The sequence below is a fragment of the Phocoena phocoena genome, chromosome 8 (assembly GCF_963924675.1).
Source record: "Phocoena phocoena chromosome 8, mPhoPho1.1, whole genome shotgun sequence".
Classification (NCBI taxonomy): Eukaryota; Metazoa; Chordata; class Mammalia; order Artiodactyla; family Phocoenidae; genus Phocoena; species Phocoena phocoena.
In genome coordinates this window covers 94,058,729-94,073,631 of record NC_089226.1, presented here as the reverse complement: position 1 = coordinate 94,073,631, position 14,903 = coordinate 94,058,729, and the positions used below count along the sequence as shown (strand labels likewise).

The window sequence follows — 14,903 nt, the reverse complement described above, 5'->3', positions numbered from 1 at the left end:
TACCCACTGGGGGCAGGCACTGAAAACAACGGGAACTACGAACCTGTAGCCTGCAAAAAGGAGACTCCAAACACAGTAAGTTAAGCAAAATGAGAAGACAGAGAAATACGGAGCAGATGAAGCAGCAAGGAAAAAACCCACCAGGCCAAACAAATGAAGATGAAGTAGGCAGTCTACCTGAAAAACAATTCAGAGTAATGATAGTAAAGATGATCCAAAATATTGGAAATAGAATGGAGAAAATACAAGAAACGTTTAGCTAGGACCTAGAAGAACTAAAGAGCAAACAAACAATGATGAACACAAAATAAATGAAATTAAAAATTCTCTAGAAGGAATCAATAGCAGAATAACTGAGGCAGAAGAATGGATAAGTGACCTGGAAGATAAAATAGTGGAAATAACTACCACAGAGCAGAATAAAGAAAAAAGAATGAAAAGAATTGAGGACAGTCTCAGAGACCTCTGGGACAACATTAAACACACCAACGTTTGAACTATAAGGGTCCCAGAAGAAGAAGAGAAAAAGAAAGGGACTGAAAAATATTTGAAGAGGTTATAGTCAAAAACTTCCCTAATATGGGAAAGGAAACAGTCAATCAAGTCCAGGAAGCACAGAGAGCCTCATACAGGATAAATCCAAGAAAAAACACGCCAAGACACATATTAATCAAACTATCAAAAATTAAATACAAAGAAAAAATATTAAAAGCAGCAAGGGAAAACAACAAAAAACGTACAAGGGAATCCCCAAAACGTTAACAGCTGATCTTGCAGCAGAAACTCTGCAAGCCAGAAGGGAGTGGAAGGACAGATTTAAAGTGATGAAAGGGAAAAATGTACAACCAAGATTACTCTACACAGCAAGGATCTCATTCAGATTTGATGGAGAAAGTAAAACCTTTACAGAGAAGCGAAAGCTAAGAGAATTCAGCACCACCAAACCAGCTTTACAACAAATGCTAAAGGAACTTCTCTAGGCAGGAAACACAAGAAAAGGAAAATACCCACACAAAAAAAAACCCCAAAACAATTAAGAAAATGGTAATAGGAACATACATATCAATAATTACCATAAATGTAAATGGATTAAATGCTCCAACCAAAAGACACAGAGTGGCTTAATGGATACAAAAACAAGACCTGTATACATGCTGTCTACAAGAGACCCACTTCAGACCTAGGGACACGTACAGACTGAAAGTGAGGGGGTGGAAAAAGATATTCCATGCAAATGGAAATCAAAAGAAAGCTGGAGTAGCAATTCCCATATCAGACAAAACAGACTTTAAAATAAAGTCTACTACAAGAGACAAAGAAGGACACTACATAGTGATCAAGGGCTCAATCTGAGAAGAAGATATAACAATTGTAAACATTTATGCACCCAACATAGGAGCACCTCACTACATAAGGCAAATGCTAACAGCCATAAAAGGGGAAATCGACAGTAACACAATAATAGTAGGGGACTTTAACACCCCACTTTCACCAATGGACAGATCATCCAAAATGAAAATAAATAAGGAAACACAAGCTTTAAATGACACAAACAAGATGGACTTAATTGATACTTATAGGACATTCCATCCACAAACAACAGTATATACTTTCTTCTCAAGTGCTCATGGAACATTCTCCAGGATAGATCATATCTTTGGTCACAAATCAAGCCTTGGTAAACTTAAGAAAATTGAAATCGTATCAAGTATTTTTTCCAACCACAGCGCTATGAGACTAGATATCAATTACAGCAAAAAAACTGTAAAAAATACAAACACATGGAGGTTAAACAATATGCTACTAAATAACCAAGAGATCACTGAAGAAATCAAAGAGGAAATCAAAAGATACCTAGAAACGAAAATGAAAACATGACAACCCAAAACCTATGGGATGCAGCAAAAGAAGTTCTAACTGGCAAGTCTGTAGCAATACAATCCTACCTCTAGAAACAAGAAAAATCTCAAATAAACAATCTAACCTTACACCTAAAGCAATTAGAGAAAGAAGAACAACAAAAACCCAAAGTTAGCAGAAGGAAAGAAATCATAAAGATCAGAGCAGAAATAAATGAAAAAGAAATGAAGGAAACAATGGCAAAGATCCATAACTAAAAGCTGGTTCTTTGAGAAGATAAACAAAATTGATAAACCTTTAGCGAAACTCATCAAGAAAAAAAGGGAGAAGACTCAAATCAACAGAAATAGAAGTGAAAAAGGAGAAGTAACAACTGACACTGCAGAAATACAAAGGATCATGAGAGATTACGACAAGCAACTGTATGCCAATAAAATGGACAACCTGGAAGAAATGGACAGATTCTTAGAAAAGCACAACCTTCCGAGACTGAACCAGGAAGAAATAGAAAATATAAACAGACCAATCACAAGCACTGAAATTGAAAGTGTGATTAAAAACCTTCCAACAAAAAACCCAGGACCAGATGGCTTCACAGGCGAATTCTATCAAACATTTAGAGAAGAGCTAATGCCTACCCTTCTCAAACTCTTCCAAAATATAAGGAAACACAAACACAGAGGGAGGAACACTCCCAAACTCATTCTACGAGGCCACCATTACCCTGATACCAAAACCAGACAAAGATGTCACAAAAAAGAAAACTACAGGCCAATATCACTGATGAACACAGACACAAAAAACCTCAACAAAATATTAGCAAACAGAATCTAACAACACATTAAAAGGATCACAAACCCCACTTGATCATGGTGTATCCCAGGAATGCAAGGATTCTTCAGTATATGCAAATCAATCAATGTGATACACCATATTAAGAAACTGAAGGGTAAAAACCATATGATAATCTCAATAGATGCAGAAAAAGCTTTCGACAAAATTCAACACCCATTTATGATAAAAACCCTCCAGAAAGCAGGCATAGAGGAAACTTACCTCAACATAATAAAGGCCGTATATGACAAACCCACAGCCAACATCGTCCTCAGTGGTGAACAACTGAAACCATTTTCCTAAGATCAGGAAAAAGACAAGGTTGCCCACTCTCACTGCTATTATTCAACACAGTTTTGGAAGTTTTAGCCATAGCAATCAGAGAAGAAAAAGAAATAAGGGAAGAGGCCATACATTTTGTTTTCTTTCTACTCTACCAGAACTGTCTCCTTAATCAAGGGGGAAGTTTTGGGAAGTATCCTCACCCCTAGAAGGCATGAAAATCATATCGTGGAATAACAGATAAACTCCACCCTCTCTGCAAACTATCATCCTACCGTGTTCCTGTAATCCTTTCCTACATACATTAGAATAATAGCCTCTGTCCTTTCTTGAACCTGAGTCATTTTATACCTGGACTACAGGAAAAAAAAAAGGAAGGAGGGTATTTCCAAACACTTATCATTGGTGCTCTCTCAACTAACTTTATTTTGCCCTACTATTTTTCGTCCCCTCTCAGCACCCAACTAATCGCCAACCTACCACTACAGTTTCCTCTTTAAGCCTCTCCATTTCAAAATGATTTCTCCATGTCTTTCGTTAACTAAAATAGTCATTTCCTCAGGGTGACTGATCCAGCAAGGAGAGAGTAAACTGAATGTACTAATCCCAATAAGATGTAAATGAAGATGTCATTGCCCTTTCAGAGATATTTACATTTCAAAAGAAGGCAATTTAAAACTAATTTTTAATTAGTAAAGTTCCTGAAATGGGCAAGAAGATAATCTGTAGCGTTATATATTTTTAAACCCTCTGAAGAAGCAAGACTCTTCTACTTGTAACTTCCTTCATCAATTGGGACTGGAAAGCCACATAACTTTCTGGTGCGCTCAAGATTTCTTCCTTCCCAGGGTTCCTAGAAAAGTTTTCCTCAACCCAGTTGCTGTAGGCTTGCGGCTCCCTCTCCTAGGCATCTACTTCCTCTTTCTTTGACACTGAACTATAAGGAAGCCATCTCTGGATCCCAACCAAATTAATTACCTGGGAGTTTGCCATTTTGAAGATCACTGGTCCTTTTCCCCAAGTAGCTAAAAATACTCTTGGGTCTTTTGTTTAAAAGCTTTGAAAATTAAGTATAAACAGTTATAGAGTTGACAAGGGCTTGAACCTGAGTATAATTAATCTCTGCTCAAACTATCTTTTACGATACTTATTCCCAACACTCAACTATTCTCCATCTCAGAACATTCAGGGAAATACTGGGTTGTAGGGGAGAAAAACAGAACACAAATGCTTCCCAAGTATTTCCCATAATCCATAAGGTTGCTCAGGCAAGGATAATCAAGAGGTATTTTTGCATTCAGCTGAGAAGGGAAGGATACCAATTTAAAAATAACCCACCAAATACATTAATAGAACAATTATTCATTTATGAAGGGCATAGGAAGAAAAGAGAATAAAAAGGTCTATTCCAGATTTTGCAATCAATGACTCTTTGCAATCAACTGACTTTTATTATCTATACATATGGTTGTTATTTAAATGATGCTTCCTAATAAAATTATGGGCACTGTGTAGAGACAGGAAAAAGTTGATGGGTAATAAATAGGCCTAAGACACTAAGCCATCACAGGTTGTCACCCTGTACCAACTGATTCTCTTGACTCTACAAGTTACATAAATAATGATAGTATGGGCTTCCCTGGTGGCACAGTGGTTAAGAATCCGCCTGCCAATGCAGGTGACTCAGGTTCAAGCCCTTGTCCGGAAAGATGCCACATGCCGCGGAACAACTATGCCCATGCGCCACAACTACTAAGCCTGCGCTCTAGAGCCCGCAAGCTACAACTACTGAAGCCCACGTGCCTAGAGCCTGTGCTCTGCAACAAGAGAAGCCACCCAATGAGAAGCCCGCGCGCCGCAACGAAGAGTAGCCCCCGCTCACCGCAACTAGAGAAAAGGCCACGCACAGCAACAAAGACCCAAGGCAGCCAAAAATAAAATAAATAAATAAGTTAAAAAAAAAATGATAGTATGGGTGGAGAGGACCTTCACAGCATTTGGCATAGGGAAATTCTTGGTCTAGTATGAATTAAAAGCTTGAATAAAGCTATGGTTGATTTTTTTTTTTTAATGAATCACAAAACAAGTAACTATCTTTTTCCAGGAGGACCTTTCTATTTTTACCTCTAGAATAAAGAATGCCACTTTTTAAAAGTTAAAAAAATCATAGTGAAATTTGAAAAAAGTATTCTCTGTGGCATATTTCTAAATGCAAGGCTACTCCCCTGGCCTTGGTAACTTACGCCTCCTGCGATGTATTGTATGAAGCCCTCCAAACCAATCTGGAACACACACAAGAGTCTCTCTTGAGGAATCAAGTGAGCATTATAGCAGTCATATTTTGTTAACTAATTGTTTGCTTATTGAAAGCAGCACTGATGTCATTTTCTCTAAATAGCTCAAGTATTTTAAGTTTTCTCAAATCTGTGTTTCTTGGCCTTTGCCTGAGAGAAGACGGCAGATGCTTACTTATTTTACACACCAGAGTTAAGAATTCATTGTCTCAACCTTACGCGTTTATAGTCTTATCAAGTGATGGTGACCTTTCAGCACAAATTCACACAATTCATGGCCATTTTCTTTCTGCTTATCTTATTGAAAACAATGTTTCCTTCAGAACCAATAGCTTTGGCATTTTCCTTTGTAATTCTGAAAATATTAATTTTCTTTATTAAGCACTGACTATACTTTAGTGGTTAGTGCTATTCAAACAAATGGAATGTACCTTGGTGATTTTTATTTTTTTTTATCATTACTGGTTTCATTAATACTCGGTAGACAAAATTCTTTCCTGTGACTTAATATGGATTGCTAAATCTTACTAGAAATCAATGTACATGTTTGTTTTTTCAGGGAATGTTATAAAGGTGAGACTGACATTAAGCAGAGTTCCGAGGAAGGAGAATAAATAAGATTATTTATTAGATAGATGGGGAGGAAAAAGGGAAGAAAGAAAGTGAAGGGGCTATAGGCCCAGGTAATCATAGAAAAAAAAAAGAAAAAAGAAAAAAGAAAACATCGGGGCTTCCCTGGTGGTGCAGTGGTTGAGAGTCTGCCTGCCAATGCAGGGGACATGGGTTCATGCCCCAGTCCGGGAGGATCCTACATGCTGCGGAGCGGCTAGGCCAGTGAGCCATGGCCGCTGAGCCTGCGTGTCCAGAGCCTGTGCTCCGCAACAGGAGAGGCCACAACAGTGAGAGGCCCGCGTACCGCAAAAAACAAAACAAAACAAAACAAAACAAAAAAAGAAAACATCAACACCAGACGCCTCCCACAAGTTCTAGAGGGTTATACCCATACTAGAGAAAGAAATGTAAGATTTGAGTTGAAATATGACCTAGCAATAAGATAAAATTTAGCTCATAAAGGTGTTTTAATAGTTTCCTCAAAAATCTTGACAAATTAAAATTACAATGCAATATAAGATATCTGCTAATAAATGTCAATATAATTATACAAAGCTTATGATTAAGGAGACAGTTCTGGTAGAGTAGAAAGAAAACAAAATGTATAGCCAATTAATAGTATAATGTATGTGAAAGTGCTGCTTTAAACTTTAAAGGAGTATGTAAACATTAGCTATAATTATTTTTATTATTGATCTGTAACCAACCTAGAAATCAAATATTAAGTTGTCTGTGTATGTGTGTGTGTGTCTCCATAAGTATTCAATCAGAACTATTTAATTACAATATAACTTCAAAGCAGGGTTTCTCAACCTCAGCACTGTTGAGATTTTAGACTGATCATTCTTTGCTGTGGGAGTCTGTCCTGTGCACTGAGGGATGTTTAGCAGCATCCCCGCCCTGTACCCACCAGGGGCCAGTAGAACTTCCTCCTCCTCCCCCCCTCAATTAGCGACAAACAGAAATGTCTCTGGACATTGCCAGACGCTGCAAAATTGCCCCTGGTTGAAAGCTATGTTAAAGCACAAGAAAAACCTAGAAATTATATTTATGGCTCTCCCGCACAAACTGAGGATGACAGACAGCCAAGATGAACTAGAGCTAGATATCCATCACTAGGCACATGTGGCTACTGAACACTTAAAAGGTAGCTAGTCCGAACTGAGATATGTTATAAATGTAAAATACATCCTAGACTTGAGGATTTGGTATGAGAAAAAGAATAGAAAATGTTTCAAAAAACTTTATGTGGATTACATGTTAGTGATAATATTTTGGATATAGTGGGTTAAAATAAAATACATTATAAAAATTAGTTCATTTGTTCCTTTTTGCTTTTTAAAAATGTGGCTACTAGAAATGTTCAAATTAAATGTGTGGTTTGCATTATATTTCCAGTGGACAGTGCTGAACTTGTGCAAAAAATTATCCCTCCTTCACACTATACGTTCCAGGCAGCCTTTGATAACAGAGAGCTCTGTCCCCAGTTTTCTCTTTACCTTCTCTCCATTCTCCTTGGATTAGCTCGTTTCCTTTCTTCAGTGAGATTACTACACAGAGATGACTTACCTCCAAACTCTATCTCTAGTTAGGAGCTCTACCAAAACCTAGATCCATATGTCCACTATCGACTTAACAACCCCACTTGGACATCCTAGAGGAACCCCAAACTTAAATGATCCTCATTCCCAAAAAGGCTCCTCCTCCAGGATTCCCCATTTTATTAGATGGCACTATTGACACAGATGTTCAAGCCAGAAACCTGAAGGTCATCATGAGTTCTCTTACAATCTCTCACAAGTAGAGTCCTGCTTCCTCTACTCCCTCAGTATTTCTGGAATCGTCCTTTTTCCTAACACTGGCTAGGCCAAGTCACCATTATTTCTCCCCATATCAACTCCATCATCCCTTTTACCCTCTTATTACACCCTGCCCTCCCCATCTCAACACTTAGCCCACAAGTAACTATTTTTGATTAGGGCTGTCTTTCCCTTTAGAACATTATACTCCATAAAGCCAGGCGCTTTCCTGTTCATTGTTGTATCTCCAGTTCATTGACTGACGAATGAATGAATGAATGAATGAGTGAATAAAAAGGGGTGTAAACTGCCGACTCACAGGTTGCAATTTACTAAGGGGCTGGACTACAAAGCAGTGGTTCCATTAGCATATGTGGCCCAGGAAAATATCAACCCTTAGGTCTAAGTATCAATGTACCCTCATCCTTAACAGATCTATCTATTGTGCATAAAATCACACTGCAGACTTTCTATGTACTGGGTCAGGAAAGAACAGCTGAAGAGTGCCTTTTATAACCCTCCAGCCCAGCAGCAAACCTGATGCCTGACATCTTCCATTTTCAATGGCATAGTCTCAGAGTAGCTATAGTTTCAGAGTTACCCAGTGAAAAGCAGCTGAAATTTATACAAAGCTAAGAACAACTGTGATTAACTGAACCACTCCTGAAACAAAGTTATTCTCCAAGAACACAAGTTCAAATAAGTCTCCTCTCATCAGGGATCCTTGATCCCCCTCCTTGCCTAAGCCAGCCTTCACTCTCCAGTCCACGACTAGTTTGAAAGGGGTTTGGATGGACTATGGCGGTGTCTATCCTAACTAGGAAGTTACAGCTACTACTGACTTGGAATTTTTTAAAAGTTGAGAATTTTACAGATGTTAGCTGTGTTTTAGGTTAAGCTAAAGGAAGAACAGCTTGTGAAAGACTCCGAGTAATGTATGTATTAGAGAAGAACAAGGCAAAAATTAGACCTGTGTGTTCATTCATCTTTTGCTACTGGCTCTCCTACAAGTATGGGAATAGCTGTGAGGGTAGGTGGGGTGTGGTGATGTATGATATGGACCAGGCAGGAGCTGAAAAGATAACACATCAAAGCCAGAGTTAACCCCAGGTCCAATGGCACTATGTAGGGCTAACTTTTTTTTAATTGCCTTTTCAAGAAATTATATGAGACCATTCTTTTACAGTATGAGGAAGAAAGGTGGGGTCGTGACTAAAGAAAGGTTAAGAAACATTTTTTAAAAGTATTTTCTCTTCGTTGTTCCTCTTTTTATAGTCCAATAAAGAAAACAATGGCAATTACCAGGTTCCCACCAATTTAGGCAGTGGGATAAAGAGATTTAGTGAAGAAGTGACATTTTTCTGGACTAGATGCCCTTTTTCTTTCTAGAAATGAGTCAGAGAATGCTGGGTGACTTTCTGAAGCCTGTTTTTTTTTTTCTTTTCCTCAAAATCTGGTGAATCTTTTCCATAACAAGGACCAATACTTCCACATCTCAGCAGAAGCATTGATTTTTGGCAATAAGGTAGCTGAGGTGTAACACAAGGAAGGAGGAGACTCAGAGAAAACAAACAGTGGCTAAATCCCATGCGCAGTACTCAGTCTCTACGGCAGCTTGGGCAAGTCACTCATCTCTCTGAGCCACGTCTTCTCAATTGGGGTGATACCTCTCCCCCCCAAGGGAACAAAAATTGATTCCGGGGTATGGTGTGAGCTCTTATCCTTTTTATATATAAAGAAGAGATATACATACAGCACATAAACAAGATACACAGTGGATCTGTGGTATTAAAGTCTCATGGGAGGGTAGACTAGGGGAAAATAATGTCTAAAAAGGCTCCTTGTTGGGGAGGAGGTAATATTGAACAAAAGGCTGAGACCCCTCTAAGCCTTTATTTCCTCAGCTGTAAAAATGGGTCAGCATTACCCACCACAAAGGATTATTATGATATAGCTATATCTAAGTATATACAGAGAGAATGAGAGACTGGAAATAAAGCAGACAGGGAAAACAACCTAAATTGTAGAATCATCATTAAAACACAACCCAAAACATAAAGATTCAAGTGTATATAGAGCCATATCATCTAATGATCACTTGTATTAACAAGACAATTTTCTTCTCACTAGTCATTTCACCAACTGAACACCTAACATCCAAAAAGAAAGTCCTAGTCAATAAATGCAAGAAGAATCTGGAAACATGAAAAAGATACAAACCTAAAACACCAATTTCAAGACCTGCCAAGCTTGTTTTAATTTTATCATAAATATCTTCTGATGCAAAGTCAACAGCAATGGTCTTTGTTTCCACTTTGAATTTTTCTCCTAGGGAAAAAAACACAAATGGAGAGAGGAAAAATTAATATATGATTTAATTAATTAATTAAATTAAGATTTAAGCATTTGATGACATTACCCTTTCAAACACTTTTCCCCCCAAGTTTTATATGAAATTTAGACCAGGATAATTTTAAGCGATCATGAGAGCACCTAAGATATGATATAGAATCAACACAGTAGTTCTGCAATAAAAATTCCAATGTTATCACAGAGCTGGCTGAATGTTCCTTAATCAGTTCTCCTATAAATCAATAATGATGACTTTTTAGACCCTTAGGTACAAATAAAAAAACATGATGCATATCATAATATTATATACTCTTTAAATATCACTGGTTTGTGATTTTAATTGCAAACTGATACTTCATAATTTCAGGAAAAAGTCTTAAGTGTGATCTATTAAAACAAAAAATCCACCTTATTAAAGTGGAAATAAAATGAATGATCTGGGCTTCCCTGGTGGCGCAGTGGTTGAGAGTCCGCCTGCCGATGAAGGGGACACGGGTTCGTGCCCCGGTCCGGGAAGATCCCACATGCCGCGGAGCGGCTGGGCCCGTGAGCCATGGCCGCTGAGCCTGCGCATCCGGAGCCTGTGCTCCACAACGGGAGAGGCCCGCGTACCGCAAAAAAAAAAAAGAATATGATCATATTGGAATTTAGGAGCTTGGTTAATAATGAATAATCACTACATTTAAAAAGCCACACAAAATGCATAGTAATGGAGCTACAAAGTGATACCAGAAAGACCTGTGTTCTACTTTGCACAGGACTGTTAAGGTCCAAACAGAGCTAAGGGAAATAACAGATTCAGAAATGAGACCCTGGAGAAACAAAACTCATCTGAGGGAACATGTCATGTTGATTTCTGCCTTCACTAGTGAGCCGCTTTGAGAAGATGGCATGGACTGCGAGGTCACCCAGACTTGGGTACCAATTTGACTTCCACAGTTATTTGCTAAATGACTTTGAGCAAGTCACATACCCTCTATGGGCCTCAGCATCCTCTTGTGAAAATGAAGGTAATAATGCCCATTAGTGCTATCAAAGGTACCAAAGTATTACCTTTAGTATAACAATACTACCATGTACTGGCATACATGAGGCACTTCATAAAGTCTCCAAGAATGCTTACTCTTTGGAGCTTGATGAGAATTCAAAAGAATTAATTTAAAAATCCTGCTTCCAAAAATAAAATCTTCTTCCTTCAAAGTCAATGCCAGTTTATCACAGAATATACAGCAGTAATCCACATAGGAGGTTTCTGTTCTTGATCTGAAAGGATTTATGTCTAAAACTAAAGAGCTGGTTCACAAGAGATTCTTTAGACTCAATGAAAAGTATCCATCCTAGATAGGAATCTATGAATAAACAAGAGAGGATATAACTGACCTGGAAAATACCTTATCTGGTGTTGAAGGTATACCTACTATTCGAATATAAATGAGTTATTACATGTTCATGTAATGGACAGCCAGATACAGGGCTGTCATTTCCCAGTAGCTGGTCTGACATGTCTTAGCATAAATGGTTCACAGAATTTACCACAAGTAAGTAAAGAACTCTGCCTTTATTAGAGCTACCAATTCACAAGAAAAAAGACCAAAATCAAAAGGCTGAAGGATACCTTTTATTGAATGTAAAACTTTATTCTGGAAGTAAAATAAGATAAAATTTATTTACTTATTTGAGGAAAGCGACAACTGTTTCCACACTAGCACTATATACTGACATTTAGGAAAATTTCTCTCTAGTAATAAAAGCTACCTCACAACCCCTGAATCAAATTTACTTTTAGATCTCACAGGATTTGGTGAATGTACTTATATGGCACAGTCTTACATAGATACGCTGCTTAAAAAAAAAAAAATTCAGAGACCCTTTTGGAAAGAATGTTACTTAATAAGAACCCTCCAGTAAGCTCTTTCTTATGTCTTCACACTAGGATAAGCAAAATGGTTTCTGACACAAGTTGTTCAAGATAAATAAAAATTTGAACTTATACCTGAATTACTCTGAACCATGTTCTAGTCCAGTTAACGTTGTTTACTTTCTCTTAACTTTTCTTCACTGCCTCTATTGTGGGCTTTTCTTTCTTTTTTTAACATAGGTCAGCTCCTGTCACCCTCCTTGCAATCCTTCAAAGCATTCCATCTCTTTTACAGTAAGAACCAAAGTCTTCAGCATCAGCCTGATACTGAACTAATCTCCACCCACTTACTCTCCAGTTGCTCCTCAGCCTTGGTCACAGGGGTCCTAGCAGTTCTTTAGACACAGGATGTTCCCCAAATACACTCAAGGCTTTTGAAATTACTGTGCCCTCTGTCTGGAATGCTTTTCCACATCCCCTGTCTCTGTTGGGTCTTTTAAGTAAATGTTACCTTCTCAGAGAAGCCTTCACTGACCACCCTGTAAAAAATGCAGGACTTCCCTGGTGGCGCAGTGGTTGAGAATCCGCCTGCCAGTGCAGGGGACACGGGTTCGAACCCTGGGCCGGGAGGATCCCGCATGCCACAGAGCAGCTAAGCCCGTGCGCCACAACTACTGAGCCTGCGCTCTAGAGCCCACGAGCCACAACCACTGAAGCAAGCGCCTGGAGCCCGTGCTCCTCAACGGAGAGGCCACTGCAGTGAGAGGCCTGCGCTCCGCAGCAAGGAGTGGCCCCCGCTCGCCGCAACTGGGGAGAGCCAGCGTGCAGCAACAAAGACCCAAATCAGCCAAAAATAACTAAAAAAAATAAAAATAAAAAATGCAGCCATTCCTCCCCAGCACTTTGTCCCCCTTCCCTGCTTTACTTCACTCCATCATGCTTACCCCTCTCTAATGTACTATATACTTTAATAACGCATGTGTTTGCTGTCATCTGCTCCCACCAGAATTAAGCTTGTGAGGGCAAGGTCTGGGATCTGCTTTGTTCAGTTGCTCAACGTCACAAAGGCTCCAGGGTCCTTCCACGCTTTTCTCCTATTCCCCTAGGCTGGCTCTTCTCTTGGTTTCAAGGGAGCCACTGCCATTCCAAGCATCCATGCAGGCAATGTTCAGAGGCAGAAATGGGGCATCCCTGTTACATGTCCCTTTTATAGTGAGGAAAACTTCCTCAGAAGAATCCAGCAGACTTCCCTCACATTTCTTTTCCCAAGATTATGGGATATGTCTTAAAAAACTCAAAAAAGAGCTAACATATGATCCTGCAATCCCACTCCTGGGCATATACCTGGAGAAAAACATGGTCTGAAAGGATACATGCACCCCAATGTTCATTGCTGCACTATTTACAACAGCCAAGAGAAAGAAGCAACCTAAGTGTCCATCGACAGAGGAATGGATAAAGAAGATGTGGTACACATATACAATGGAATACTACTCAGCCATTAAAAAAAGAATGAAATAATGACATTTGCAGCAACATGGATGGACCTAGAGACTGTCATACTGAGTGAAGTAAGTCAGACAGAAAAAGAGAAATATCCTATGATATCGCTTATATGCAGAATCTAAAAAGAAATGATACAAATGAACTTATTTACAGAACAGACTCACAGACTTAGAGAATGAACTTATGGTGACGGGGGGTGGGGAGGAGAGGATGGGGGGAAGGGAGAGTTAGGGAGTTTGGGATTGACATGTACACACTGCTATATTTAAAATGGACAACCAACAAGGACCTACTGTGTAGCACAGGAAACTCTGCTCAATATTATATAACAATCTAAATGGGAAAAGAATTTGAAAAAGAATAGATACATGTATTTGTATAACTGAATCAACTTTTGCTGTACACCTGAAACTATCACAACATCGTTAATCAACTATATGCCAATTAAAAAAAATTTTTTTAAAGATTATGGGATATGCATGCTCTTGACCAGGCCCATGTACTGGCTCTGAGGATTCCGTGAACCGTCCCTACCACTACCACCAAGTTGTGTGAATCAAAAATAGTAGCACATATATAAGAATAGGACAGGAAATGCCTCTCTCTGGCCAAGACGATTAGAAAAGAAGTATGAAGGATGTTCTAAAAAGCTGAGGTGGAGATAGCTGGCTTCCTTAGGAGCTAGGAAATAAATCTAGGCATCTTCCCCCTACCCATAGTCTATCAGCTCTCATCTGACCCTGCCAACAGAAACCAGCACAGACAAACAAGAATCCTCAATTTTAAACATCAGTACTGGGGTTCCCTGGTGGCGCAGTGGTTGGGAGTCCGCCTGCTGATGCAGGGGACACGGGTTCGTGCCCCAGTCTGGGAAGATCCCACATGCCGCGGAGCGGCTGGGCCCGTGAGCCATGGCCGCTGAGCCTGTGCGTCCGGAGCCTGTGCTCCGCAATGGGAGAGGCCACAACAGTGAGAGGCCCGCGTACCACAAAAAAACAAACAAACAAAAAAACCATCAGTACAAGGATATAATAAGCACCTGGAAGAGAAGTGGGGACCACATACACATAAAACAACCTTCATTTCCACCTTCGCCACCTCCCCTACCCAAGGTTCTTCATAAGACTACCAGTCCACAACTCAGCAACAGCCCACCACTGGGGAAGAGTAAGAACTTCATCAAAGCCTTTGGAGACATACCTCTGAGTACTCTGATCCTTGCCCACCACAGAGGCCCATGACATGACAGCCTCTGTCAAGTCTTTCCTCCAGGGTAGGAGCTGTGATAAGTTAAAATAAATACCCTACAAGTGTGTGGAATAAAGATATACAAACAAGTGAATCTGAAGGTTGCAATGGAAAGAGATGAGCCACTCAACTGCCCCTTCAAGGAAATTCTGGTTACCCCAGCTGCTGGGGTATCATCAGCAGACAGCTTTCAGGTGTCAGCCCCTTGGTGGGGGGTGGGGGGAGGCAGGGGGAGGGGGTTGCCTCAGCTTCAGAGAG

General features: G+C 39.6%; 1 protein-coding gene across 1 annotated transcript in view; it reads right to left on the bottom strand.

Moving 5' to 3' along the window:
* Positions 1-14,903, bottom strand: part of HSD17B12 (hydroxysteroid 17-beta dehydrogenase 12) — a 161,368-nt gene that overhangs the window by 49,537 nt on the left and 96,928 nt on the right. Inside the window, exon 4 of the mRNA XM_065882706.1 lies at positions 9,902-10,009. Within this exon, the coding sequence (XP_065738778.1) occupies positions 9,902-10,009 (108 nt within the window). The remainder of the gene's footprint in view (positions 1-9,901; positions 10,010-14,903) is intronic.